Here is a 27,591-nt window from a genome sequence, read left to right on the forward strand (position 1 = left end):
GGTATCTATTCATTTTATGTTTTCAGTTTGGAGAAGGGGGGGGGGTGATTAGAAATTTTATATTTAAAAAAAATATATATTTTATTAAAATTATATATATATTTTTTTTTACAACTAACAAGCCATCGTTGGATTGCTTCTCTCATAGACTCCAATGCATTAGCATTGGAGGCTACTAAGATCTTACTGTGTGTCTATAGAGCCCTGCCATAGGCAGGGTCTCCATAGAAACTACTGTGCAGCAGCCTCTTGTCATTCTGAATGACAGGGGCTGCCGCCTACACGCTCCGGCTCCGCCGATTACCACATGGGGAAGCCAGAACAAACCTGGAAGTGCGCACTTCCGGTATTTCATTCAGGTTTGACCACGGCATCTGAGAGGTCAATACCGCTAGTCGCGGACATTAGCTGTGGGTGCCTGCTGTATGAAACAGCAGGCACCTAGTTGCTATGGCACCCACTCCGTTCCAGAGCAGGCAACATCTTTAAAGACCCGACATGTAACGTACTACTACGTCATATGTCAGGAAGGGGTGAAGCAATAGTCTTATTAAATTCTTAAGAATTGATCTATATTGTTTTAAGAGATCAGAGAAAAGAGCTACACATAAACCCTCATGACGGGAATCGAAACAAAGCGACAGCTTGTAGACTGATACCTAACCCTTGTATCTCAGAAACGGCTAAACATTTTCAATAGAGACTGATTAAAAATTATTTGTAGCCCAAAATGAGTAAAGTGCAGTCACAATAAATTGGCCTGAAGGTGTCTTTAGCCTTTGAAGGTGCATTCCGTTGTGATCATTTTATTTTTTTTAAATATTTCTTTATTGTTTTCTCAGAAGGATTAATAAACTTGCGGATTCTACCACCGCAGAGAGATACATAAAACTACAACATTAAAATGTCAAATAACATGGTAGACCAAAAAAAAACAAGACAGAAAAAGGAATAATAATGCTGGTATCCCCCCTCCCATATCACCCCCCCCCCCACACACGATGCCTGCCGCGGTTGTCACAAGGGCAGTAGGCGACTCCCACCAACTTTCTGGAATACTCCCTCAATTCGTATGCAGTCATACAGTTCATACCTTTCCTACCATATGTACGGGGGCAATTCATCAATTCATTCCGACCCACCCTTATCAATCCCACTCCAGCCAGGTCCCCTCCCATAGAATCCGTCGTTTTCCCCCTTTAAGTTTGATACGCTCAAATTCCTTTGTTCTGCACATGTATCTCTCCCATTCTAGCAGGGCTGGGGCCTTGTCCGACGCCCAATTCCTGAGGATTAAAACCTTGGCCAATAAAAGCCCCTTCAACCACCAAAGATGTTCACCTTTTGAAAGCTTGTTAGCGCTCTCTGGGGTAAATATGCCAAATATGGCAAGTTTCATCTTGGGTAAAAATTTTGTAGTGGCTCTTGACCTTATTGCCTGAAATATACTTTGCCAGAAGTTGTTGATAGCCGGATAACTCCATAACATATGAATATATCCAGCCTCCGGATAAAGACATTTCAGACAGCAAAATTCTCTCTCTTTATTCTTGTACATTTTAGAGAGAAGTTCCGGAGTAAAATATAGCCGATGTACAATTTTAAACTGTATCAGCCGATGTTGACTAGAGAGGGAGGCCTTTTTAATATTTTGATATACTTCACGCCACTGAAATGAGTTGCATATCCCTAAATCCGCTTACCATTTTCCAACGCTTTTAAATTTAGTGACCGTAACTAGAGTTGAGCGAACACCTGGATGTTCGGGTTCGAGAAGTTCGGCCGAACATCCCGTAAATGTTCGGGTTCGGGATCCGAACCCGAACCGAACTTCGTCCCGAACCCGAATTGAAGTCAATGGGGACCCGAACTTTTGGGCACTAAAAAGGCTGTAAAACAGCCCAGGAAAGAGCTAGAGGGCTGCAAAAGGCAGCAACATGTAGGTAAATCCCCTGCAAACAAATGTGGATAGGGAAATGAATTAAAATTAAAATAAAAAATAAAAAAATGAACCAATATCAATTGGACAGAGGTCCCATAGCAGAGAATCTGGCTTCACGTCAGCAGAGAATCAGTCTCTTCATGCCATAGCAAAGAATCTGGCTTCATGTCAGCAGAGAATCAGTCTCTTAATGCCATAGCAGAGAATCTGGCTTCATGTCAGCGCAGAATCAGTCTTCATGTCATAGCAGAGAATCAGGCTTCACGTCACCCACCACTGGAACAGGCCACTGTCACACATTTAGGCCCCGACACCCAGACAGAGGAGAGCGGTCCCGTAACAGAGAATCTGGCCTTATGTCAGCGCAGAATCTGTATTCATGTCATAGCAGAGAATCAGGCTTCACGTCACCCACCACTGGAACAGGCCACTGTCACACATTTAGGCCCCGGCACCCAGACAGAGGAGAGCGGTCCCGTAACAGAGAATCTGGCCTTATGTCAGCGCAGAATCTGTCTTCATGTCATAGCAGAGAATCAGGCTTCACGTCAGCCACCACTGGAACAGGCCACTGTCACACATTTAGGCCCCGGCACCCAGACAGAGGAGAGGTTCATTCAACTTTGGGTTGCCCCGCAATATAATGGTAAAATGAAATTAAAAATAGTATTGAATGAGGAAGTGCCCTGGAGTAGAATAATATATTGTTAAGGGGAGGTAGTTAATATCTAATCTGCACAAGGGATGGACAGGTCCTGTGGGATCCATGCCTGGTTCATTTTTATGAACGTCAGCTTGTCCACATTGGCTGTAGACAGGCGGCTGCGTTTGTCTGTAATGACGCCCCCTGCCGTGCTGAATACACGTTCAGAAAAAACGCTGGCCGCCGGGCAGGCCAGCACCTCCAAGGCATAAAAGGCTAGCTCTGGCCACGTGGACAATTTGGAGACCCAGAAGTTGAATGGGGCCGAACCATCAGTCAGTACGTGGAGGGGTGTGCACAGGTACTGTTCCACCATGTTAGTGAAATGTTGCCTCCTGCTAACACGTTCCGTATCAGGTGGTGGTGCACTTAGCTGTGGCGTGTTGACAAAACTTTTCCACATCTCTGCCATGCTAACCCTGCCCTCAGAGGAGCTGGGCGTGACACAGCTGCGTTGGCGACCTCTTGCTCCTCCTCTGCCTTCGCCTTGGGCTTCCACTGGTTCCCCTGTGACATTTGGGAATGCTCTCAGTAGCGCGTCTACCAACGTGCGCCTGTACTCGCGCATCTTCCTATCACGCTCCAGTGTAGGAAGTAAGGTGGGCACATTGTCTTTGTACCGGGGATCCAGCAGGGTGGCAACCCAGTAGTCCGCACACGTTAAAATGTGGGCAACTCTGCTGTCGTTGCGCAGGCACTGCAGCATGTAGTCGCTCATGTGTGCCAGGCTGCCCAGAGGTAAGGACAAGCTGTCCTCTGTGGGAGGCGTATCGTCATCGTCCTGTGTTTCCCCCCAGCCACGCACCAGTGATGGGCCCGAGCTGCTTTGGGTGCCACCCCGCTGTAAACATGCTTCATCCTCATCCTCCTCCACGTCATCCAGTAGTGGGCCCTGTCTGGCCACATTTGTACCTGGCCTCTGGTGTTGCAAAAAACCTCCCTCTGAGTCACTTCGAAGAGACTGGCCTGAAAGTGCTAAAAATGACCCCTCTTCCTCCTGGGCCACCTCCTCTTCCATCATCGCACTAAGTGTTTTCTCAAGGAGACATAGAAGTGGTATTGTAACGCTGATAACGGCGTCATCGCCACTGGCCATGTTGGTGGAGTACTCGAAACAGCGCAACAGGGCACACAGATCTCGCATGGAGGCCCAGTCATTGGTGGTGAAGTGGGTCTGATCCGCAGTGCGACTGACCCGTGCGTGCTGCAGCTGAAACTCCACTATGGCCTGCTGCTGCTCGCACAGTCTGTCCAGCATATGCAAGGTGGAGTTCCACCTGGTGGGCACGTCGCATATGAGGCGGTGAGCGGGAAGGCCGAAGTTACGCTGTAGCGCAGACAGGCGAGCAGCGGCAGGGTGTGAACGCCGGAAGCGCGAACAGACGGCCCGCACTTTATGCAGCAGCTCTGACATGTTGGGGTAGTTGCGAATGAACTTCTGCACCACCAAATTCAGCACATTCGCCAGGCAAGGGATGTGCGTCAAACCGGCTAGTCCCAGAGCTGCAACGAGATTTCGCCCATTATCGCACACCACCAGGCCGGGCTTGAGGCTCACCGGCAGCAACCACTCGTCGGTCTGTTGTTCTATACCCCGCCACAACTCCTGTGCGGTGTGGGGCCTGTCCCCCAAACATATGAGTTTCAGAATGGCCTGCTGACGTTTACCCCGTGCTGTGCTGAAGTTGGTGGTGAAGGTGTGTGGCTGACTGGATGAGCAGGTGGAAGAAGAGGAGGAGGAAGCTGAGGAGGAGGAGACAGGAGGCAAAGAATGTTGCCCTGCGATCCTTGGCGGTGGAAGGACGTGCGCCAAATAGCTCTCCGCCTGGGGCCCAGCCGCCACTACATTTACCCAGTGTGCAGTTAGGGAGATATAGCGTCCCTGGCCGTGCTTACTGGTCCACGTATCTGTGGTTAGGTGGACCTTGCCACAGATGGCGTTGCGCAGTGCACACTTGATTTTATCGGACACTTGTTTGTGCAGGGAAGGCACGGCTCTCTTGGAGAAGTAGTGGCGGCTGGGAACAACATACTGTGGGACAGCAAGTGACATGAGCTGTTTGAAGCTGTGTGTGTCCACCAGCCTAAGTGACAGCATTTCATAGGCCAGTAGTTAGTTAGGTGAGAATTTACGCTTTCTCTCAAATGTTTGTGAGATGGAGAGCTGAACGCTGCCGTGTGACATGGTTGAGATGCTTGGTGACGCAGGTGGTGGTGTTGGTGGTACATCCCATGTTTGCTGGGCGGCAGGTGCCAACGTTCCTCCAGAGGCGGAGGAAGAGGCCGAGGCGGCGGCAGCAGAAGAGGTAGCAGGGGGAGCCTGAGTGACTTCCTTGTTTTTAAGGTGTTTACTCCACTGCAGTTCATGCTTTGCATGCAGGTGCCTGGTCATGCAGGTTGTGCTAAGGTTCAGAACGTTAATGCCTCGCTTCAGGCTCTGATGGCACAGCGTGCAAACCACTCGGGTCTTGTCGTCAGCACATTGTTTGAAGAAGTGCCATGCCAGGGAACTCCTTGAAGCTGCCTTTGGGGTGCTCGGTCCCAGATGGCGGCGGTCAGTAGCAGGCGGAGTCTCTTGGCGGCGGGTGTTCTGATTTTGCCCACTGCTCCCTCTTTTGCTACGCTGTTGGCTCAGTCTCACCACTGCCTCTTCCTCCGAACTGTGAAAGTCAGTGGCACGACCTTCATTCCATGTGGGGTCTAGGACCTCATCGTCCCCTGCATCGTCTTCCACCCAGTCTTGATCCCTGACCTCCTGTTCAGTCTGCACACTGCAGAAAGACGCAGCAGTTGGCACCTGTGTTTCGTCATCATCAGAGACGTGCTGAGGTGGTATTCCCATGTCCTCATCATCAGGAAAAATAAGTGGTTGTGCGTTAGTGCATTCTATCTCTTCCACCCCTGGGGAAGGGCTAGGTGGATGCCCTTGGGAAACCCTGGCAGCAGAGTCTTCAAACAGCATAAGAGACTGCTGCATAACTTGAGGCTCAGACAGTTTCCCTGATATGCATTGGGGTGATGTGACAGACCGATGGGCTTGGTTTTCATGCGCCATCTGTGCACTTTCTGCAGAAGACTGGGTGGGAGATAATGTGAACGTGCTGGATCCACTGTCGGCCACCCAATTGACTAATGCCTGTACCTGCTCAGGCCTTACCATCCTTAGAACGGCATTGGGCCCCCACCAAATATCGCTGTAAATTCTGCTGGCTACTGGGACCTGAGGTAGTTGATTCACTAGGACGTGTGGCTGTGGCAGAACGGCCACATCCTCTCCCAGCACCATAGGGTCCACTAACACCACCACGACCATGTCCACGCCCGCGTCCCTTATTAGATGTTTTCCTCATTGTTCCCGTTCACCACAATTTTGAGAATGGCAAATTTGGGAATGCTTTTTCAACCCAGAACAAAAAGTCTGCTTTTACGGTCACTACAAATAACTTGACCAGCTAAAACTGTGCAGATTTGGTTGAATAGAAATGTCAGGTCTATTTTTTTTAGGCGCTGGGTGACAGGCTCAACTTGCCCCTGATGTAATATATGGCCAAAAAATAACCACACTGTTGATGGTTAAATGCACTTGGGTGACACAGGCTCAGCCTGCAGCTGATGTAGTATATGGCCAAAAAATAACCAGACTGTTGATGGTTAAATGCACTTCGGTGACACAGGCTCAGCCTGCAGCTAATGTAGGATATAGCACAAAATAACCACACTATCGATGGTTAAATACACTTGGTGATAGCTCGTGCTGGCGCACCACAAGTCACAAAATGGCCGCCAATCACCCCAGAAAAAAAGTGATCTAAAAACGCTCTGGGCAGCCTTAAAAAAGTGAGCAAGTCAATAATAGCACTTCAATGATCCACAGCTGCAGATCGATCACAGAATGAAGTCTTTTGGAGGAGTTAATCTGCCTAATCTCGCCCTAACGTCGCAGCTGCAACCTCTCCCTATACTGATCATAGCAGAGTGACGTGCGGCGCTACGTGACTCCAGCTTAAATAGAGGCTGGGTCACATGGTGCACTGGCCAATCACAGCCATGCCAATAGTAGGCATGGCTGTGATGGCCTCTTGGGCCAAGTAGTATGACGCTTGTTGATTGGCTGCTTTGCAGCCTTTCAAAAAGCGCCAAGAAAGCGCCGAACACCGAACCCGAACTTTTACGAATATGTTCGGGTTCGGGTCCGTGTCACGGACACCCCAAAATTCGGTACGAACCCGAACTATACAGTTCGGGTTCGCTCATCCCTAACCGTAACTAAATACTTTTGTAATCTAGCATATATTTGTGAGACCTTCATTTTTTTACCATATGACGTGTAACAAAAAACTAAAAGTAAGTGCGTGGATGTTTTTTGAGAAATTTTGTTCCGCGTGTGCAAATGCGTGCATAAGTTGAGCATATCTATAACTATTTAAAACCGTAATTGGTGCCTCGTGAAACATTTCCGATATGGGTTTTAGTTTACCTAATGTGCAAATGTGTGACACCATCGTGATCCCTCTCAGACTCCAGTAATTATTTTCATTTAGGGCCAGAAACTCATTTAAAAAGATATTATCCCAGAGCGGGGTAAAAAATAAGGCATACAGTCAGGTACATAAATATTGGGACATCGACACAATTCTAACATTTTTGGCTCTATACACCACCACAATGGATTTGAAATGAAACAAACAAGATGTGCTTTAACTGCAGACTGTCATCTTTAATTTGAGGGTATTTACATCCAAATCAGTTGAACGGTGTAGGAATTACAACAGTTTGCATATGTGCCTCCCACTTGTTATGGAACCAAAAGTAATGGGACAATTGGCTACTCAGCTGTTCCATGGCCAGGTGTGAGTTATTCCCTCATTATCCCAATTACAATGAGCAGATAAAAGGTCCAGAGTTCATTTCAAGTGTGCTATTTGCATTTGGAATCTGTTGCTGTCAACTCTCAAGATGAGATCCAAAGAGCTGTCACTATCAGTGAAGCAAGCCATCATTAGACTGAAAAAACAAAACAAACCCATCAGAGATAGCAAAAACCTTAGGGGTGGCCAAAACAACTGTTTGGAACATTCTTAAAAAGAAGGAACGCACTGATGAGCTCAGCAACACCAAAAGACCCGGAAGACCACGGAAAACTGTCGTGGATGACCGAAGAATTCTTTCCCTGGTGAAGAAAACACCCTTCACAACAGTTGGCCAGATCAAGAACACTCTCCACGAGGTAGGTGTATGTGTGTTAAAGTCAACAATCAAGAGAAGACTTCACCAGAGTGAATACAGAGGGTTCACCACAAGATGTAAACCATTTGTGATCCTCAAAAACAGGAAGGCCAGATTAGAGTTTGCCAAACGACATCTAAAAAAGCCTTTACAGTTCTGGAACAAAATCCTATGGACAGATGAGACCAAGATCAACTTGTACCAGAATGATGGGAAGAGAAGAGTATGGAGAAGGAAAGGAACTTTTCATGATCCTAAGCATACCACCTAATCAGTGAAGCATGGTGGTGGTAGTGTCATGGCGTGGGCATGTATGGCTGCCAATGGAACTGGTTCTCTTGTATTTATTGATGATGTGACTGCTGACAAAAGCAGCAGGATGAATTCTGAAGTGTTTCGGGCAATATTATCTGCTCATATTCAGCCAAATGCTTCAGAACTCTTTGGACGGCGCTTTACAGTGCAGATGGACAATGACCCAAAGCATACTGCAAAAGCAACCAAAGAGTTTAAGGGAAAGAAGTGGAATGTTATGCAATGGCCAAGTCAATCACCTGACCTGAACCTGATTGAGCATGCATTTCACTTGCTGAAGACAAAACTGAAGGGAAAATGCCCCAAGAACAAGCAGGAACTGATGACAGTTGCAGTAGAGGCCTGGCAGAGCATCACCAGGGATGAAACCCAGCGTCTGCTGATGTCTATGCGTTGCAGACTTCAGGCTGTAATTGACTGCAAAGTATTTGCAAGCAAGTATTAAAAAGTGAAAGTTTGATTTAGGATTATTTTGTCCCATTACTTCTGGCCCTTAACAAGTGGGAGGCACATATGCAAACAGTTGTAATTCCAACACCGTTCACCTGATTTGGATGTAAATACCCTCAAATTAAAGATGACAGTCGGCAGTTAAAGCACATCTTGTTAGTTTCATTTCAAATCAATTGTGGTGGTGTATAGAGCCAAAAATGTTAGAATTGTGTTGATGTCCCAATATTTATGGCCCTGACTGTATGTAACCTTCAAAATGGACTTTATCTTATTCCATACTTTCTGCAGCATTATGCTTATGGGGCAGGTGTTTTCCCTGCCACCAAAACAGCCGGCATCCAATGTGCTAAATATATTCTGTATGGGGCACTTATGTTGTTCAATGAGGTACGATAACAGAGAGCTATCCCCGTCATTGATACACCATTGCAATTGTGAGCACAAATAGTATCCCTGAAAATATGCGAGGCCACCATCGATTTCAGCTAGCCACAGATATCTGTTTGATACGGACCCTTTTCCTGCCCCAAATCAGATCGTTGATCAGTCTCTCCATCAAGTTGAAGAAATTGTCTTCAATCCTGATGGGGCAGGGACCAATCACATACAATATCAGTGGCAGCAGAATCATTTTAACCAATGCGATTCTATTAACCTGTGAGAGGGGGAGTTTCTGCCAAACCCTAACCTTCTCCTTTATTTTATTTATCGTGGGAGTAATGTTTAATCTGTTCTAATCACATAACGACCCGCCGATTCTTATCCCCAAGTACTCAATGTGGTCCAATGGCGATATCACCTTTACTTTAATGTTGCTTTGTGGGAGAGATCGATTCAGAGGAAGGAGAGCAGATTTAGACCAGTTTATCTCCTAATATTGAAAGAAATGGCTCCGGATTCTCATAGAGGTTCTCTAAAAACTTCTTCTTTATTCAGACATAATAGTTAACAGCAGACACATCCACCCGGTACACAAAAGCTGTTGACGCGTTTCGGAACCGAGTCCTTAGTCGACTAAGGACACAGTTCCGAAACGCGTCAACAGCTTTTGTGTACCAGGTGGATGTGTCTGCTGTTAACTATTATGTCTGAATAAAGAAGAAGTTTTTAGAGGACCTCTATGAGAATCCAGAGCCATTTCTTTCAATATTGTGCTGATTGCGGCGGGGTCACACCCGAAGGCTCCTGGAACCGGGACTGCATTTTCCGACCAGGGAGGTGAGCTGGATTAAGTGTGTGCTCATTGACATAACAGTTTATCTCCTAGCCTGCAACCAGACCAAACTCATCAATTGTCTGCATAACACGAGGGACACTTCTCCAACCATCATGTAAATACAGCAATATATCATCCGCATATAAACTGATCTCGTCCCTTACCCCATTTCCTCCAAATCCCACAATTTCATCATCCGCTCTAATTCTGCAAGCGAGGGGTTCAATTAAGATTGCAAAAAGTAATGGAGAAAGCAGGCAGCCCTGTCTGGTACCGCGCTGCAGGAGAATAGCTGGGGAAAATCACCCTATTGATGTTGACTCTCACCGTTGGACCACAGTACATCATTCGGACCCAATCAATGAAACTCTTCCCCAGATTCATCCTCTGCATAGACTGCCATAGGAACGACCACTCCACCCTGTCGAAGGCCTTAGCGGCGTCCAAGGACAGGATGGAGCGGTCACCCCCCCCCTCCTATCTGTATATTCAAAAAGGTTCTGCGTATATTCGTCTGAATCTGTCGCCCAGGGATGAACCCCGTCTGATCTACATGTACTAACCCCATTATTACTTTTTTTTAATCGATTTGCAAGGACTTTGGCGACTATCTTGTAGTCTGAGTTGAGTAATGATATGAGTCGGTATGACTCCACTTTGTTTCCATCTTTCTCTCTCTTCAAAATTAAATGTGATGATTGCCTCCATTAATGATGTAGGCAATTTCCTCTCAGAGCGGGATTCATTTAATACCTGCAATAACCCTGGCAGGAGGACCTCCCCATGGCACTTGGATATGCCAAACGGGAGGCCATCCAACCCGGGCGATGGAGATCCCCGAATCCCAGATACAACCTCCTGCAGCTCGCTCAAAAGGATTGGGGAGTTCAGGGATACAGAGTCCTGCTCTGCACATGCTGGAATATTGGATTTCTGAAAATAATCTTCTATAAATGCCACTTTATCATTTGTCTCAGAACGAGAGGTATTAACCACCTCAGCCCCCAGTGCTTAAACACCCTGAATGACCAGGCCACTTTTTACACTTCTGACCTACACTACTTTCACAGTTTATTGCTCGGTCATGCAACTTACCACCCAAATGAATTTTACCTCCTTTTCTTCTCACTAATAGAGCTTTCATTTGGTGGTATTTCATTGCTGCTGACATTTTTACTTTTTTTGTTATTAATCGAAATTTAACGATTTTTTTTGCAAAAAAAATGACATTTTCACTTTCAGTTGTAAAATTTTGCAAAAAAAACGACATCCATATATAAATTTTGCTCTAAATTTATTGTTCTACATGTCTTTGATAAAAAAAAAATGTTTGGGTAAAAAAAAATGGTTTGGGTAAAAGTTATAGCGTTTACAAACTATGGTACAAAAATGTGAATTTCCGCTTTTTGAAGCAGCTCTGACTTTCTGAGCACCTGTCATGTTTCCTGAGGTTCTACAATGCCCAGACAGTACAAACACCCCACAAATGACCCCATTTCGGAAAGTACACACCCTAAGGTATTCGCTGATGGGCATAGTGAGTTCATAGAACTTTATTTTTTGTCACAAGTTAGAGGAAAAAGATGATTTTTTTTTTTCATACAAAGTCTTATATTCCACTAACTTGTGACAAAAAATAAAAAGTTCTATGAACTCACTATGCCCATCACGAAATACCTTGGGGTGTCTTCTTTCCAAAATGGGGTCACTTGTGGGGTAGTTATACTGCCCTGACATTCTAGGGGCCCAAATGTGTGGTAAGGAGTTTGAAATCAAATTCTGTAAAAAATGACCTGTGAAATCCGAAAGGTGCTCTTTGGAATATGGGCCCCTTTGCCCACCTAGGCTGCAAAAAAGTGTCACACATCTGGTATCTCCGTACTCAGGAGAAGTTGGGGAATGTGTTTTGGGGTGTCATTTTACATATACCCATGCTGGGTGAGAGAAATATCTTGGCAAAAGACAACTTTTCCCATTTTTTTTTATACAAAGTTGGCATTTGACCAAGATATTTATCTCACCCAGCATGGGTATATGTAAAATGACACCCCAAAACACATTCCCCAATTTCTCCTGAATACGGCGATACCAGATGTGTGACACTTTTTTGCAGCCTAGATGCGCAAAGGTGCCCAAATTCCTTTTAGGAGGGCATTTTTAGACATTTGGATACCAGACTTCTTCTCACGCTTTGGGGCCCCTAGAATGCCAGGGCAGTATATATACCCCACATGTGACCCCATTTTGGAAAGAAGACACCCCAAGGTATTCAATGAGGGGCATGGCGAGTTCATAGAAATTTTTTTTTTTTGGCACAAGTTAGCGGAAATTTATATTTTTTTCTCACAAAGTCTCCCGTTCTGCTAACTTGGGACAAAAATTTCAATCTTTCATGGACTCAATATGCCCCTCACGGAATACCTGGGGGGGGGTCTTCTTTCCGAAATGGAGTCACATGTGGGGTATTTATACTGCCCTGGCATTCTAGGGGCCCTAAAGCGTGAGAAGAAGTCTGGAATATAAATGTCTAAAAAATTTTACGCATTTGGATTCCGTGAGGGGTATGGTGAGTTCATGTGAGATTTTATTTTTTGACACAAGTTAGTGGAATATGAGACTTAGTAAGAAAAAAAAAAATAATTCCGCTAACTTGGGCCAAAAAAATGTCTGAATGGAGCCTTACAGAGGGTTGATCAATGACAGGGGTGTAATCAATGACAGGGGGGTGATCAGGGAGTCTATATGGGGTGATAACCACAGTCATTGATCAAGCCCCTGTAAGGCTTCATTCAGACGTCCGTATGCGTTTTGCGGATCCGATCCATCTATCAGTGGATCCGTAAAAATCATGCGGACATCTGAATGGAGCTTTACAGGGGGTTGATCAATGACAGGGGTGTGATCAGAAAGTCTATATGGGGTGATCAGGGGCTAATAAGTGACGGGGGGGGTGTAGTGTAGTGTAGTGGTGCTTGGTGCTACTTTACTGAGCTACCTGTGTCCTCTGGTGGTCGATCCAAACAAAGGGGACCACCAGAGGACCAGGTAGCAGGTATATTAGACGCTGTTATCAAAACAGCGTCTAATATACCTGTTAGGGGTTAAAAAACCGGAATTAGACTTACCGGTAATTCAGTTTCCATGAAATCACCATGACGGCCACAAGGAGATTGACCCATGACCTCTGTGGGGGCAGGAAACAGAGAAGAGGTTAAATTGCCCCCTCCCACCACCACACCTCAGTGTTCCAAAGATATCAAGTGCCAGAAGTGTCTTAGTATTTCCCAGTATTACATCATACCAGAAAATACCGGTGAAAAGAACTTAAAAGAAAGGGAGGGAATATATGGGCCGTCATGGTGATTTCATGGAAACTGAATTACCGGTAAGTCTAATTCCGGTTTTCCCATATCATCACCATGACGGCCACAAGGAGAGTTATAAAATTATTTTTTAAGGGTGGGGGCAACCGCTTGGAGAACCTTCCGACCAAAGGAGAGGCCAGAGGTTCCAGATAAATCCAAACGGTAATGTTTCACAAATGTGTGAATACTAGACCAGGAGACCTCAGGATCCAAGCCGTGAGCTTCAGAAACTCCGGATGAGGATGCAGCAAAGGACCCTGGTATAGGATGTCCCCTCTGAGTGGGAGTCTCACTGGTTCGTCTATTGCTAGTTTCAATAGAGGAGCGAACCAACTTCTCTTCGGCCAGAACGGGGCGATCAATATTACTGTGGTTCTCCCCTCCTGAATCTTCTGAATGACCCTTGGGATGAGAGGCAACGGAGGGAATGCGTACCCTAGATCCCAGCACCATTTTAGGGAGAAGGCATCTATCTTCCAGGGATGATCTCCTGCATTTAGGGAGCAGAATGTTTGAACTTTCGTATTTCTCCTTGATGCGAACAGGTCTATTATAGGAAGCCCCCATCTCTGGGTTAGCATATTGAAGACCTCTGGATTCAGTGCCCACTCTGTATGATCTACCACTTGTCTGCTCAAAAAGTCCGCTTCTAGATTCTGGGACCCCTTCAGGTGCATTGCTGAGATGGATTTTAGTTCTTTCTCTGCAAAGAAGAAAATTTCCTCTGAGATACTCTGGAGTTTCCTTGATCGAGTACCTCCCTGGTGTTTCAAGTAGGAGACCACGGTCACATTGTCCGATAGGACTTTCACATGCTGATTTCTTATCAACTGTCTGGCGGAGAGTAGAGCTTCTCTTACCGCATACAGCTCCCTGAAATTTGAGGATTGGGCAGATATCAGAGGCTTCCACGTCCCCTGGAAATAGGCTTTGTCGATTTTCGCTCCCCAACCGGATTGGCTGGCATCCGTGAAGATGGTAATTGAGGGCGATTTGATCCATGGGACTCCCTGGAAAAGATTCTTCTCCTTCATCCACCATGAGAGAGAGCTCTTTACTGATCCTGGAATTGGAAGTTTGGAGTCCAGAGAGCCCTTCTTGTTCCAGTGGGACAATAGCCAGTTCTGTATCACTCGGCAGTGAGCCTGTGCCCACTCGACAGAAGGTATACAGGAGGTTAGGAGGCCGAGTAGGCTCATTGCTTCCCTCACTGAACATCCTTTCCGGCGTTGGAAGTGCCTCACCTTGTTTATCAGGGACTGGACCTTGCTCTGTGGAAGGAAGGTTGACTGAGTTACGGAGTCCAGAGTAACTCCCAGGAACCTCACCTTCTCGGATGGAACCAACATTGACTTGGATTCGTTCACTATCCATCCTAGTTGGAGACAGGCGGGACAGAAATATTTCCAAGTCCGATAGCAGGAGTTCTTTTGAGTCTGCTATAATTAGAAAGTCGTCCAGATATGGCACTATATTTAACCCTTCCTGTCTGAGTGGGGCTATCATCTCTATCACTAATTTGGTGAAAAGCCTTGGAGCGGCTGAAATCCCGAAGGGTAGTGCTATAAATTGGAAATGACGAATCCGATTGGAAGGATCTAGGATAGCAAATCTTAGAAACCTCTGGTGATCTGGGTGAATGGGGACGTGCAGATAGGCGTCCTTCAGGTCGACCGAGCACATAAATGCCCCTAGCTTTATCAATGGTACTATGGATCTGAGAGACTCCATCTTGAACTTCCTGTAAAGAATAAACTTGTTCAGATGTTTCAAGTTTATGATGGTCCGGAAGTCTCCTTCCTTTTTCCTTACTAAGAATAGGGTTGAATAGTACCCTTGACCTCTTTGAGATGCAGGAACTGGGATTACTGCACCCTTCTTCACCAAGTCCTGGACTCCTTGAAAAATATTTAGGTTGGAGAATCTGGTAGGCATCTTTGTGACGACAAATCTTGGAGGGGGGAGAGAGGTGAACTCGATCCTGTAACCTTGCCGAATGATATCCAAGGCCCAGGGATTTCTTGATGTTAGAGACCATGGACCCAGGAAATCCTTCAGTCTCCCCCCTACAATGGCGTCATTGTTTGTCCTTGAATTTGGATTGGGGCTTGAGAAGGAAGCCTCTCCCTCCTTTGGGATAAGACCAGCAGCCTGACTTGCCTTTCCCTCTAACAGACTTGTTTTGTCCACCGTAAGACCGAAAGGACTGGTTCTTTCTAAAGGACCTTTCCTCAGGGAATCCCTTCTTTTTGTCGGCCGCTTTCTCAAGAATTTCGTCTAGGACCGGCCCGAATACATATTCTCCTGAAAAGGGGATAGATATTAACTTCTGTTTAGAAACTATCGCCCGACCAAGACTTCATCCACAAAGCCCGACGAGCTGCATTGGAAAGCCCTGCCTCCTTAGCGCAGAATCTAATAGACTCAGCCGATGCATCTGCCAGGAACCCCGTAGCTGATTTAAGTAGCGGGATGGACTGCAAGATTTCTTCCCTGGAGGTCTTACTGCTTAGGTGGTTCTCAAGCTCTCCTAACCATAAGTACATAGACCTGGCGACAGACGTTGCTGCGATGTTGGTCTTGATGTTAAACATGGAGGCCTCCCAAGCTTTCCTTAAAAGGGCATCTGCCTTCCGCTTCATAGCGTCTTTCAATTGGGCGGCATCCTCAAACGGCAGGGCAGTTTTTTTTATTAACCTTCGCCACCTGCACATCTATTTTAGGGGTCTCGTCGAACAACTTAGACTGAGAGGGGTCGAACAACAGTCGATTTTTAAATTCTTTGGAAATCCCCAAACGTTTTTCTGGTTCTGACCATTCCTCCAGAATCATTTGTCTAATGTGTTCGTTTATGGGGAAGACCCTGGATTTTTTCACCTTGAGTCCCCCGAACATTTCGTCCTGAATGGATAAGGACCTAGGGGTTTCCTCAATCCCCATTGTTGTTCTGACTGCCTTTAATAAGTCACTCATCTCTTCAGAGGAAAAATAAAATTTCTTATTATTTTCGTATATTTCTCCTTCAGAGAGAGAGAGATCATCCTCCCACTGCATGGAAGTGGAGGCTTTATCGTCGGCATCCTCGGATCCAGAGGTAATGATCCTAGAACGCGGACGCTTGCGAGAGGGCTCGTCCTGGGGATCAGACTGAGCAACTCTAGCGGCCCTAATTTCTTCCTGAACCACAGATCTGATATTCTCCATAAGGGACGACTGTTCCTGCTGGACCACATCAGAAATACATGCTTTACACAGCTTCTTTCCATATCCTTCAGGCAGTCTTTTAGCACAAGAGATGCAGCGAGGAGGTTTATTAAACTTTTTTTGCGCCTCTTTAGCCTGAAATAGATATGGAATAGAGGCATCAGAAATAGGCCTAGTAAAAATACAGTGCTATAAGAAAAGCGGACCCCCAGAGGGATACTTACAGGAGGCAGAGAGGGGGCATCAAGCTCCATAACAGTTTGTATCTCAGGACCTGACATATTCCAAGCAAAGCAATTGCAGTACTCACAGACCTCAGATCGGCGTTCCCATGGCCGTCCCGCCTTTTTTTCAAACTGCTCAGCCTCCTGCGCTTTACTTCCGGGTTGCGTCACATGACCGAACCCGGAAGTGACGTCACTGACGTCGGCGTGCGCACACGCCGGCCGCACCAGCCCGACCCACAGGGGAGGAGGAGATTGCGGCCCGGGAGCAGGCTCCAGACCAGCCGGAGCGAGACCTCCCGATATCCCCCAGCCCAGCATAAGCACGCGGCCGCCGGCGGACTGGGGGAGCTCCGATGAGCTTCAGGTAACCAGGAGACCGTCCTCGGACCCTCCTGGAGACAAAGAAAAATAAAAAAGGAGACTATTTCCTATCTTCATCTCCCTGCCGTCCGCAGGGAGACTCTTCTCTGACCCTGGCCACAGTGGGGACAGGAACACTGAGGTGTGGTGGTGGGAGGGGGCAATTTAACCTCTTCTCTGTTTCCTGCCCCCACAGAGGTCATGGGTCAATCTCCTTGTGGCCGTCATGGTGATGATATGGGAAAAAACACATCTCCAGCCTGCCAGCGAACGATTGCCGCTGGCAGGCTGGAGATCAACTCTCTTACCTTCCGTTCCTGTGAGCGCGCGCGCCTGTGTGAAATTCCCCCTCAATTTCCTCTGCCTTGTTCGTAATCTGGCCATCACTTGTTTGGATCTGCCTAATTTTATTACATCCTCTTTGGTTGGATATTATGGAGACTAGTAGTTTACTTGGCTTTTCCGCCTCACTAAAATGATCATAGCCTTGAAAAAAACTGTTCTGTGTCTTATGTGTCATGTAATTTGTATATTTATCTTTGGCTATTTTAAGCTGGGCCCGAGTACTCTCATCGTTATTTTTTGTAAGGGTTGCTTTCAGATATTTTAAATTCTCCTCCAGACCTCTCTTTAAGAAACTCTGCCCTTTTTACTTTAATTATACTATAGTACAGGCCGCGAAGATTCGCTTTCATCGCATCCCACACAAAGTGAATATGTGTTGATCCCATATTTTGCATCCAAAATTGGGCGCGTTCCTTATTTATCCTGTCTTGATCTTTTATGATAGATAACCAGTGGGAGTTCAATCTAAAAGGTCTAACACATATGTGTCCCCCTATCTTAATAGCTATCATGATCTGCGAGTGGTCCGAGATTCCATGGTAGGGATCGACAGATATTGATTTTTTAGGGCCGATAGCCGATAATTTATACCGATATTCTGGGAATTTTAATTTTTGAGAGAAAAAAAAAAAATTTACTACACAAATCTGCTGAAAATTAATATGTTAAAAAAAAATAATAATACACATTAACAATAATCTTTTTCATTTATACTTAATATATGTGGTTTTTTTTTTTTTTACTACTTTTTAGCCCCCTTAGGGACTAGAACCCTTGTCCTATTCACCCTGATAGATCTCTATCAGGGTGAATAGGATCTCAAACTGTCCCTGCTGCTCTGTGCTTTGTGCACACAGCAGCATGGAGCTGAACATGGCAGCCAGGGCTTCAATAGCGTCCTGGCTGCCATGGTAACCGATCAGAGCCCCAGGATTACACTGCTGGGGCTCCGATCGGAGGAGCAGGGGAGAGGGGATCCTGTGGCCACTGCCACCAATGATTAATACTGGGGGGGGGGGGGGGGGGGGGGGCGCACTGCGCCACCAATGTTTTTACTATTGTGATTGGGATGGGGGGGCGCACTGCGCCACCAATGATTAATACTGGGGGGCTTGGGGGGGCGCACTGCGCTCCCCTCCTCTTATCTTCTCTCCTCTCATTGGCGGCAGCGACAGCAGCAGCACAGAGGGAGGGAGACACTGCGTCCTTCTCCCCTGTGCTGCGGAGGGAACACAGAGATCGCTGAGAGCAGCGCGTTCTGTGTTCCCAATACGTTATCGGAATATCGGCAAAATAGATGCAGATACCGATAACGTTCAAAATCCTGAATATCGGCCGATAATATCGGCCAAACTGATAATCGGTCGATCCCTATTCCATGGGTCTCATATTTCATTTTCAAAATTAAGGTGATCATATCACTGTTGGCCAATGAAATATCAATTCTAGACATGGCATTATAGGTCTTACTAAAGCATGAAAACACCTGCCTATTGCCATATAGCTTCCGCCAAATATCTATTAGCCCCGTTTCCTGACAAAACCCCTGGAGCGATACGTGTTTTAACTGATTCCCTTTATATTTTTACAACATTGGATACTCTGTCCATTTCGGGGTCCAGGACGCAATTAAAGTCCCCCGATACTAATACCGGACACCGTTGTGATCATTTTAAATAAAAATTAAGTCAGGTGGGTCACCACTGTGGGCAGAGATTGGCTGAGCAGGCAGTCCAAGCTGTTTCCAGAATGTTGAGAACAAGAAGAGCAGGGACTGGAGCAGCAATCAATCAGTAGCAGAGGATTGATAAGATATGTCACTTTTGCACCTCCAACTCCATCTTTATATAAAGTTATTACAATGGTACACACTTTTAACTGATCAATGGCAAATTTCATTTATTTACTAGTTATTATTGTCACCAAAAAAATCTTATTATACATGTATTACCTACAGATTGAGACACCAATATCAAATACATCAATTATAGTAGTTGCAGCAAGTAAACAACAAAACCATAGCAAGGATGACAAATGTATTTTTTAATATAGAAGTAGACACACAGTATGTGAAAAAGTGTTACACAATAAATAACTTTTGGAAACTGCCAAGTGGAATTTGCTTATAGTCGCTTAATTCAGAAGCATTTTTACTCCTCTGTTTCACCAGGTCTGCGTATGTCATCAATCTTCAAAATCATTTTAACAACTTGTGTTGCCAAGGACAGCTGCTGTTTTTTGCCAATCAGAGTTTCTATGACATGCTGCTGTTTCATGTCTGACAGAAAAAAAAAAAGAAAATATAAATAAAAAAAATTGAAATAAAATTTAAAATCCAAGTCTTAACATCAGAACTAGAAGGAAATGGCCACACATGGCTTAAAGGCTGTGGGTTCTCTGCAATGGAATTGTAGAAATTCTGTGCATTTAGGGCCGATTCACACAACCGCACTTGGTCCAGTAGACATGTGCCATCTGTTGGCCACATTTCCCAGACTGCATTCTAGTAAATTATAATATGGTCACTTCCCCTCTGATCGGGGCTCTATTGTACCATAAATAACTATCATGCAGTCAGTTTGGGTCAGAGGAGCAGACACAAGGTCCATGTTTCTAAAACAAAGCATGAGTCAGCCCATCTAGAACCAGCAAAGTGGATAAGATTTGTTAACTTGTATCTACACATTGTTATAAAATACTGCAGCGTAAACAGACTTAAATTGTAGGTTTTTAATCCACAAGATGTCAATTTACATTGAACTTAATTGGGGTTTTCAGGCTTTGCAATGCAAAGGATTAAAGAAGTGAAAAACCCATTGCACTTTTTTTTTTTTTTTTTTTTACAGCAGGAGCCAAGTTTGCTGTGAACCTCTGCTGCACACACACTACATGTGAAGTATTTGCAGTTGCAATTTACAACTATAGTCAAGTTATAGGCTCAAATTACATTTTAGGAACCCCAGATGCAGATAAAAACCATCTGTGGTACACATCTCAGCACCCTGTAAACGATTACCAACTTCTGGAAAAATTCTTAGTATGGCTGTCTCAAGTTTTAATTGATGCTAAAGTGTGAATACAATAGTGAAAATATAGCATTTGTATAGAAATCAAATTACAAAAGGGATAGCAGAGGAAATGGCAAATCCCTACATCATTTGATCCAAGCCTCTGAAATATTTCAAAAATTTTATTAATCCATATACACTCACCTAAAGAATTATTAGGAACACCATACTAATACGGTGTTGGACCCCTTTTGCCTTCAGAACTGCCTTAATTCTATGTGGCATTGATTCAACAAGGTGCTGATAGCATTCTTTAGAAATGTTGGCCCATATTGATAGGATAGCATCTTGCAGTTGATGGAGATTTGAGGGATGCACATCCAGGGCACGAAGCTCCCATTCCACCACATCCCAAAGATGATCTATTGGGTTGAGATCTGGTGACTGTGGGGGCCATTTTAGTACAGTGAACTCATTGGCATGTTCAAGAAACCAATTTGAAATGATTCGAGCTTTGTGACATGGTGCATTATCCTGCTGGAAGTAGCCAGAGGATGGATACATGTTCTCATTCTGTTTACGCCAAATTCGGACTCTACCATTTGAATGTCTCAACAGAAATCGAGACTAATCAGACCAGGCAACATTTTTCCAGTCTTCAACAGTCCAATTTTGGTGAGCTCGTGCAAATTGTAGCCTCTTTTTCCTATTTGTAGTGGAGATGAGTGGTACCCGGTGGGGTCTTCTGCTGTTGTAGCCCATCCGCCTCAAGGTTGTGCGTGTTGTGGCTTCACAAATGCTTTGCTGCATACCTCGGTTGTAACGAGTGGTTATTTCAGTCAACGTTGCTCTATCAGCTTGAGTCAGTCGGCCCATTCTCCTCTGACCTCTAGCATCCACAGGGCATTTTTGCCCACAGGACTGCCGCATACTGGATGTTTTTCCCTTTTCACACCATTTCTTTGTAAACCCTAGAAATGGTTGTGCGTGAAAATCCCAGTAACTGAGCAGATTGTGAAATACTCAGACCGGCCCGTCTGGCACCAACAACCATGCCACGCTCAAAATTGCTTAAATCACCTTTCTTTCCCATTCTGACATTCAGTTTGGAGTTCAGGAGATTGTCTTGACCAGGACCACCCCCCTAAATGCATTGAAGCAACTGCCATGTGATTGGTTGACTAGATAATTGCATTAATGAGAAATAGAACAGGTGTTCCTAATAATTCTTTAGGTGAGTGTATAGAGAAGGATTTGGGTGTCCTTGTAGATGGTACATTAAATAACAGCATACAATGCCAATCAGCTGCTTCTAAGGCTACCAGGATATTGTCATGCATTAAAGGAGGCATGGACTAGCGAGGCAGGGATGTAATACGGTAGTATTAAAGTGTAAAGTGGTAACTTTACAAAGTGTTGGTGCGGCATCATCTGGAATATGCAGTTCAGTTCTGGGCACCAGTCCATAAAAAGGATGCTCTGCAGCTTGAAAAAGTACAGAGGAGAGCGACCAAACTGATAACCAAGACCCTCCGTGCCCCTTATGAAGAAAGAGTAAAAGAATTAAATTAATTATTTAGTCTGGAGAAGACACGTCTAAGGGAGGACATAATTAACCTATACATTTGACAAACACATAGGGCAACAGCACTCTTCAAACCAAAAGTAGAGTACAAAAGTATATTACATTGTAACTGCTATGATAATAACTTAGAGATGCTTAGAAAATACATTTTGTACAAAATCATTTGAGCCCGTCTGCCGCACGCCAAGCTAAAGCTCACCTATTGGGTGCCATAACAGCGACCATGAAATGCAGGAAGTGCAGGTCCCACATGCATGCTGGGCCCCTGTTGATCCATATCTGTGTGGAGCCAAAATGGCCTTCATGGAATCCAGGGACTATAAATACCAGCATGCATGCTGAGCAGACTACATACTCATGCTAATTAGTATTAGCATTGGGATGTGCTGACCCCCCCTTTTTTTGTGTTTCTAGTATTACATGGGAAGAAGAAGAGGGGGATGACCCCAGGAGCGCCAAAAACGGGAATAATAATAATAATATTAAGAGAGGAGCCAGTGCTCACTCAATACACCCACAATGACACCCCTATAGAAATAACTCTGCTAAAGCTCCCGAGCACAATATCAGAACAAAAAGGAAAAATGGAGCTCAAAAAGCCAAATAATAAATGTAATAGATATTTTATTGAGACATAAACAAACATCAAAGATACATACAAAAAATGCAGTGGGACAGGGAACAGAAAAGGAGCAGGGGAAGGAGAAAACGGCACCACCCTGGAAGGGACACTCCGGTCAGAAGTGATAGTGTGTACAATCAGCAGGATAAATACATAATAAAAAAAATATAGTTCAACTGCGGATACACAATGGATGTAATAGGAGCGGTGAGTCCAAAAAGGTACAGAGCTCACAACCCATGAGCATATATACCCAGCCTGCAGGTGAATACCTGGCAATGAGTAGAGAACCAAATAAGGGAAGGCCGGGATAGGGAAAATTAGGACAAGACTCACCGGAAAATCAGACCAGGAGGAGACCAACCAGGATGGCGCTACCCCAACGCGCGTTTCGGCGTGCCTTCCCTTATTTGGTTCTCTACTCATTGCCAGGTATTCACCTGCAGGCTGGGTATATATGCTCATGGGTTGTGAGCTCTGTACCTTTTTGGACTCACCGCTCCTATTACATCCATTGTGTATCCGCAGTTGAACTATATTTTTTTATTATGTATTTATCCTGCTGATTGTACACACTATCACTTCTGACCGGAGTGTCCCTTCCAGGGTGGTGCAGTTTTCTCCTTCCCCTGCTCCTTTTCTGTTCCCTGTCCCACTGCATTTTTTGTATGTATCTTTGATGTTTGTTTATGTCTCAATAAAAAGGAGACTTTTGTATTACTTACCAGTAAAGTCTCTTTCTCGCTCTTCCTTGGGGGACACAGGAAACCATGGGTATAGCTCTGCTCCCTAGGAGGCGTGACACTAAGTGAAAGCTGTAAGCCCCTCCTCCATCAGCTATACCCTTCAGCCTGGAGAAGAGACTGCCAGTTGCGTGTCCAAGTAGTGAAAGATAACCACTACCCGGAAAAAGAACTGTCGAGCCCCAACGGGGGCAACCAAGCCGGAACCACAACTGTAACCCAAATGAAGGGCGGGTGCTGTGTCCCCCAAGGAAGAGCGAGAAAGAGACTTTACTGGTAAGTAATACAAAAGTCTCCTTTTCTCGCCCATATTCCTTGGGGGACACAGGAAACCATGGGACGTTCCAGAGCAGTCCCAGAAGGGAGGGACCAGAACAAACTCAACCAACACCAGAGGCATCAATCAACTGCCGCCTGCAACACCAGACGGCCTAAAGCAGCGTCAGCCGACGCATGAGTATGCACCCTGTAGAACTTGGTGAAGGTGTGCAAGGAGGACCAAGTGGCCGCCTTGCAAATCTGCTCCGTAGAAGCCCGATTCCTCTGAGCCCAGGAAGCCCCGACCGCTCTAGTGGAGTGAGCGGTAACACCAAGGGGCGGAACCTTGCCCTTGGCGAGATAAGCCTCAGTAACAGCCATCTTGACAAAACGGGCGATAGCAACTTTGGATGCCGCCATCCCTCTGCGTGACCCCTCCGGGACCACAAAGAGCGAGTCAGTATGCCTGAAAGAGCTGGTTACTTCCAGGTAAATCTTGAGCGCCCTGACAATGTCCAGGCGATGAAGCTTCCTCTCCCGCGGGTGGGAAGGGGAAGGACACAAAGAGGGGAGAACGATGTCCTCGTTCAGATGAAAGGCGGAGACCACCTTAGGAAGGAAGGAAGGGACCGGACGAAGAACCACCTTGTCCTGGTGGAACACTAGGAAAGGTTCCAGACAGGAGAGTGCAGCCAATTCGGACACCCTCCGAAGAGAGGTGACGGCTACAAGGAAAATAACCTTGCAGGACAGAAGTCGCAAGGAAACCGTCCGCAGAGGCTCGAAAGGGGAAGCCTGGAGCGCTGAGAGAACCAGGTTCAGGTCCCAGGGCGGTACCGGAGGACGGTACGGGGGAACCGCGTGAGCTACGCCCTGAAGGAAGGTCTTGACAGGACCAAGGGGGGCCAGTGGGCGCTGAAACAAAATGGACAGCGCAGACACCTGACCCTTCAAAGAACTAAGGCCCAGACCTTGGGCCAGTCCGCTCTGCAGGAAGGACAAAACGGTGGGGAGAGAAAAGCGGAGGAATCCCCAGATCGGCACAGAACCCCAAAAAGGTCCTCCAGGTCCTATAATACATCCTAGAAGAGGACGGCTTACGGGCGCGGATCATGGTGCGGACGACGTCCGCAGAAAAACCCCTACGTGTCAGGACGGTGGTCTCAACAACCACGCCGTCAAACGTAGGGACCCTAAACGCGGGTGGAAGATCGGTCCCTGAGAGAGAAGATCTTCCCTGGCGGGCAGCGGCCAGGGTGCGTCTGCCAGGAGCCGCATGAGGTCGGCATACCAAGACCGGCGGGGCCAGTCCGGAGCGACCAGAATCACCGAGACGCCTTCCGCCGCGATCTTCCGAAGGACCTTGGGCAGGAGAGGGATGGGAGGGAATATGTATGGGCGCGCGAAGCCTCGCCAAGGAAGAACGAGGGCGTCGGCTCCGCAAGCTCCCGGATCCCTGGCCCTGGACAGATAGGCGGGGACCTTGTGATTGAATTTTGAGGCCATGAGGTCCACGTCCGGTATGCCCTAACGAAGGCAAATGGCCTCGAATACCTCCGGGTGAAGAGACCACTCGCCGGGGTCGACGGTGGTGCGACTGAGGAAGTCGGCCGCCCAATTGTCCACCCCTGGAATAAAAATTGCAGATAGGGCCGGGACGTGGGCTTCCGCCCAACGGAGAATGCTGGTGACCTCCCGCATTGCTGCAGCGCTGCGAGTGCCCCCCTGGTGGTTTATGTACGCCACAGCCGTGGCGTTGTCCGATTGTACACGAACAGGATGACCCTTCAGCAGATGAGTCCAGTGTCGTAGAGACAGAAGGGCCGCTCTCAGCTCCAGGACATTGATCGAGAGTTTGGACTCCGATGGAGACCAAATGCCCTGGACGGATCGGGGAGGAAACACGCCTCCCCAGCCCAAGAGACTGGCATCGGTTGTAACCACCAACCAGTTGAGTGGCAGAAAAGACCTGCCCAGAAGAGGGGACTGTAACCACCAGCGGAGAGATGACCGCACCGGAGGCGATAGATGGAAGGGATGATCCAGAGACTCCGGCGATTTGTCCCAGGAGGAGATGATCGCCCGTTGGAGAGGGCGGGAGTGAAACTGCGCAAATGGGATCGCCTCGAAGCAGGCAACCATCTGCCCCAAGACCCGCATGCAGAAGCGGAAGGACGGTCGACGGTGGAGAAGGAGACCCCGAACCGCCCCACGGAGGATCAGACGTTTTTCCGAGGGAAGACGTACCTCCGCCGCTCCTGTGTCTAAAAGCATTCCCAGGAAGACTAGTTGTCTGGAGGGGGGAAGGGAGGACTTGGGGAAGTTGATGACCCAACCGAACCTCGCCAGAGTCTCTAGAGTGAGATCCACGCTGGCAACCGCTTGAGAAAGGGACGGAGCCTTGATGAGGATATCGTCCAAGTACGGTAGCAGAAAAATACCCCTGGAACGGAGTAAGGCCAAAACCGGGGCCAGGACCTTGGTGAACACCCGGGGGGCTGTTGCCAGCCCAAAGGGAAGGGCGACAAACTGGAAGTGGAGGTCCCCCACGGCGAATCGGAGGAAGCGATGGTGACACCGGGCTACCGGAACATGGAGGTAGGCATCCTGTATATCGATGGAAGACATGAAATCTCCCTGCTCCAGGGAAGCCACCGCGGAACGGAGGGACTCCATCCGAAACCGTCGAAGGAGGAGAAAACGGTTGAGCTTTTTGAGGTCCAAAATGGGCCGCACCGAACCTCCCTTCTTGGGAACTACAAAGAGGTTCGAGTAGAACTCTTGGAACCTTTCCTCTAGAGGAACGGGGGTAATCACCCCCCTGTCCAGTAAGGCTTGAACGGCCGCGGAGAACGCAGCCGCGCTTTTCGGGTCCCGCGGCGGGCGGGAGCGAAAGAACCGATCTGGAGGGAAGGATGCAAATTCGATTTTGTATCCGGAGGACACAATTTCGAGGGCCCAGGCGTCGGAGACGTGAGCCATCCAGACGTCCCTGAAAAGGAGGAGCCGGCCCCCCACCCGGGTGGGTGGGGGCGCGCCTTCAGGCAGAGGACTGCTTTGCTGCGGGTGTGCGGGCAGCCTGCGGCTTGCGCCAGGAGGGCTGCGCCCGAAAAAACGGCTTCCTACGCTTGTCCTGGGGAGGAGCCGAAGCGGCAACTGTGGTGGGAGCCCCAGAGGCCCTGCGGGAGGACCGAAAACGAGATGCACCAGGGCGTCCGCGGGGGGCGCCCCTGGCTTGGGGTTGAGGAAGATGGGTGCTTTTACCACCCGTGGCCTCCGAAATAAGTTCGTCTAGGCGGACCCCGAAAAGGCGGGAACCCGCAAACGGTAGCCCCGCCAAGGAACGTTTGGAGGCAGCGTCCGCTTTCCAAACCTTCAGCCAGAGCTCCCTCCTGACGGAAACTGCCAGGGCGGAGGAGCGTGCAATAAGGGCTCCCGCATCAAGGGAGGCCTCACAAACAAAATTCCCGGCCCGAATAATAAGCTGGGCCAAGGAACGTAGGTCCTGGATGGGGACGTCCGAGTCCAACTCGTGTTCCAGCTGCGCACCCCAAGCAGAGATTGCTTTCCCTGCCCAAGCAGAGGCAAAAAACCGGTCTGAGAGCAGAACCGGAGGCAGCAAAAATGCCCTTGGAAAGGGTCTCCATGCGACGGTCCTCCGCTGACTGAAGAGAGGAGCCGTCGGGAACAGGGATGGCCGTGTTCTTTGACAGCCGGGCCACAGGGGGGTCCACCTTGGGTGGGGAAGACCATGTGGCCACGACATCGGCTGGAAAAGGATAGCAAATGTCCAGCTTCTTGGGGTTGACAAAACGGGCGTCCGGGCGAGCCCAAGCCTTAGACACCACAGAGGAGAAATCAGAGTGGATTGGAAAGACTTTTGAGGCCTGCCTGGGTCTGATAAAGGAGACGCTAGCTGCGTCAGAGCTAGGGGGATCATCCTGCACCTTAAAGGTGTCACGAATATCAGAGATGAGTTGACCCATCGCTGAGGCTAGCTTGGACGGCAGGGCCGAGTC

At 47.3% G+C, this 27,591-nt stretch overlaps 1 protein-coding gene across 1 annotated transcript in view; it reads right to left on the reverse strand.

The window, feature by feature from the left end:
• Positions 1-19,375: 19,375 nt before the first annotated feature.
• CCT5 (chaperonin containing TCP1 subunit 5) overlaps positions 19,376-27,591 on the reverse strand; it is a 147,724-nt gene continuing 139,508 nt past the window's right edge. The window contains exon 11 of the mRNA XM_040431690.1: positions 19,376-19,634. Within this exon, the coding sequence (XP_040287624.1) occupies positions 19,507-19,634 (128 nt within the window). The 3' untranslated portion in view covers positions 19,376-19,506. The remainder of the gene's footprint in view (positions 19,635-27,591) is intronic.

The sequence above is a fragment of the Bufo bufo genome, chromosome 5, assembly GCF_905171765.1.
Source record: "Bufo bufo chromosome 5, aBufBuf1.1, whole genome shotgun sequence".
NCBI lineage: Eukaryota > Metazoa > Chordata > Amphibia > Anura > Bufonidae > Bufo > Bufo bufo.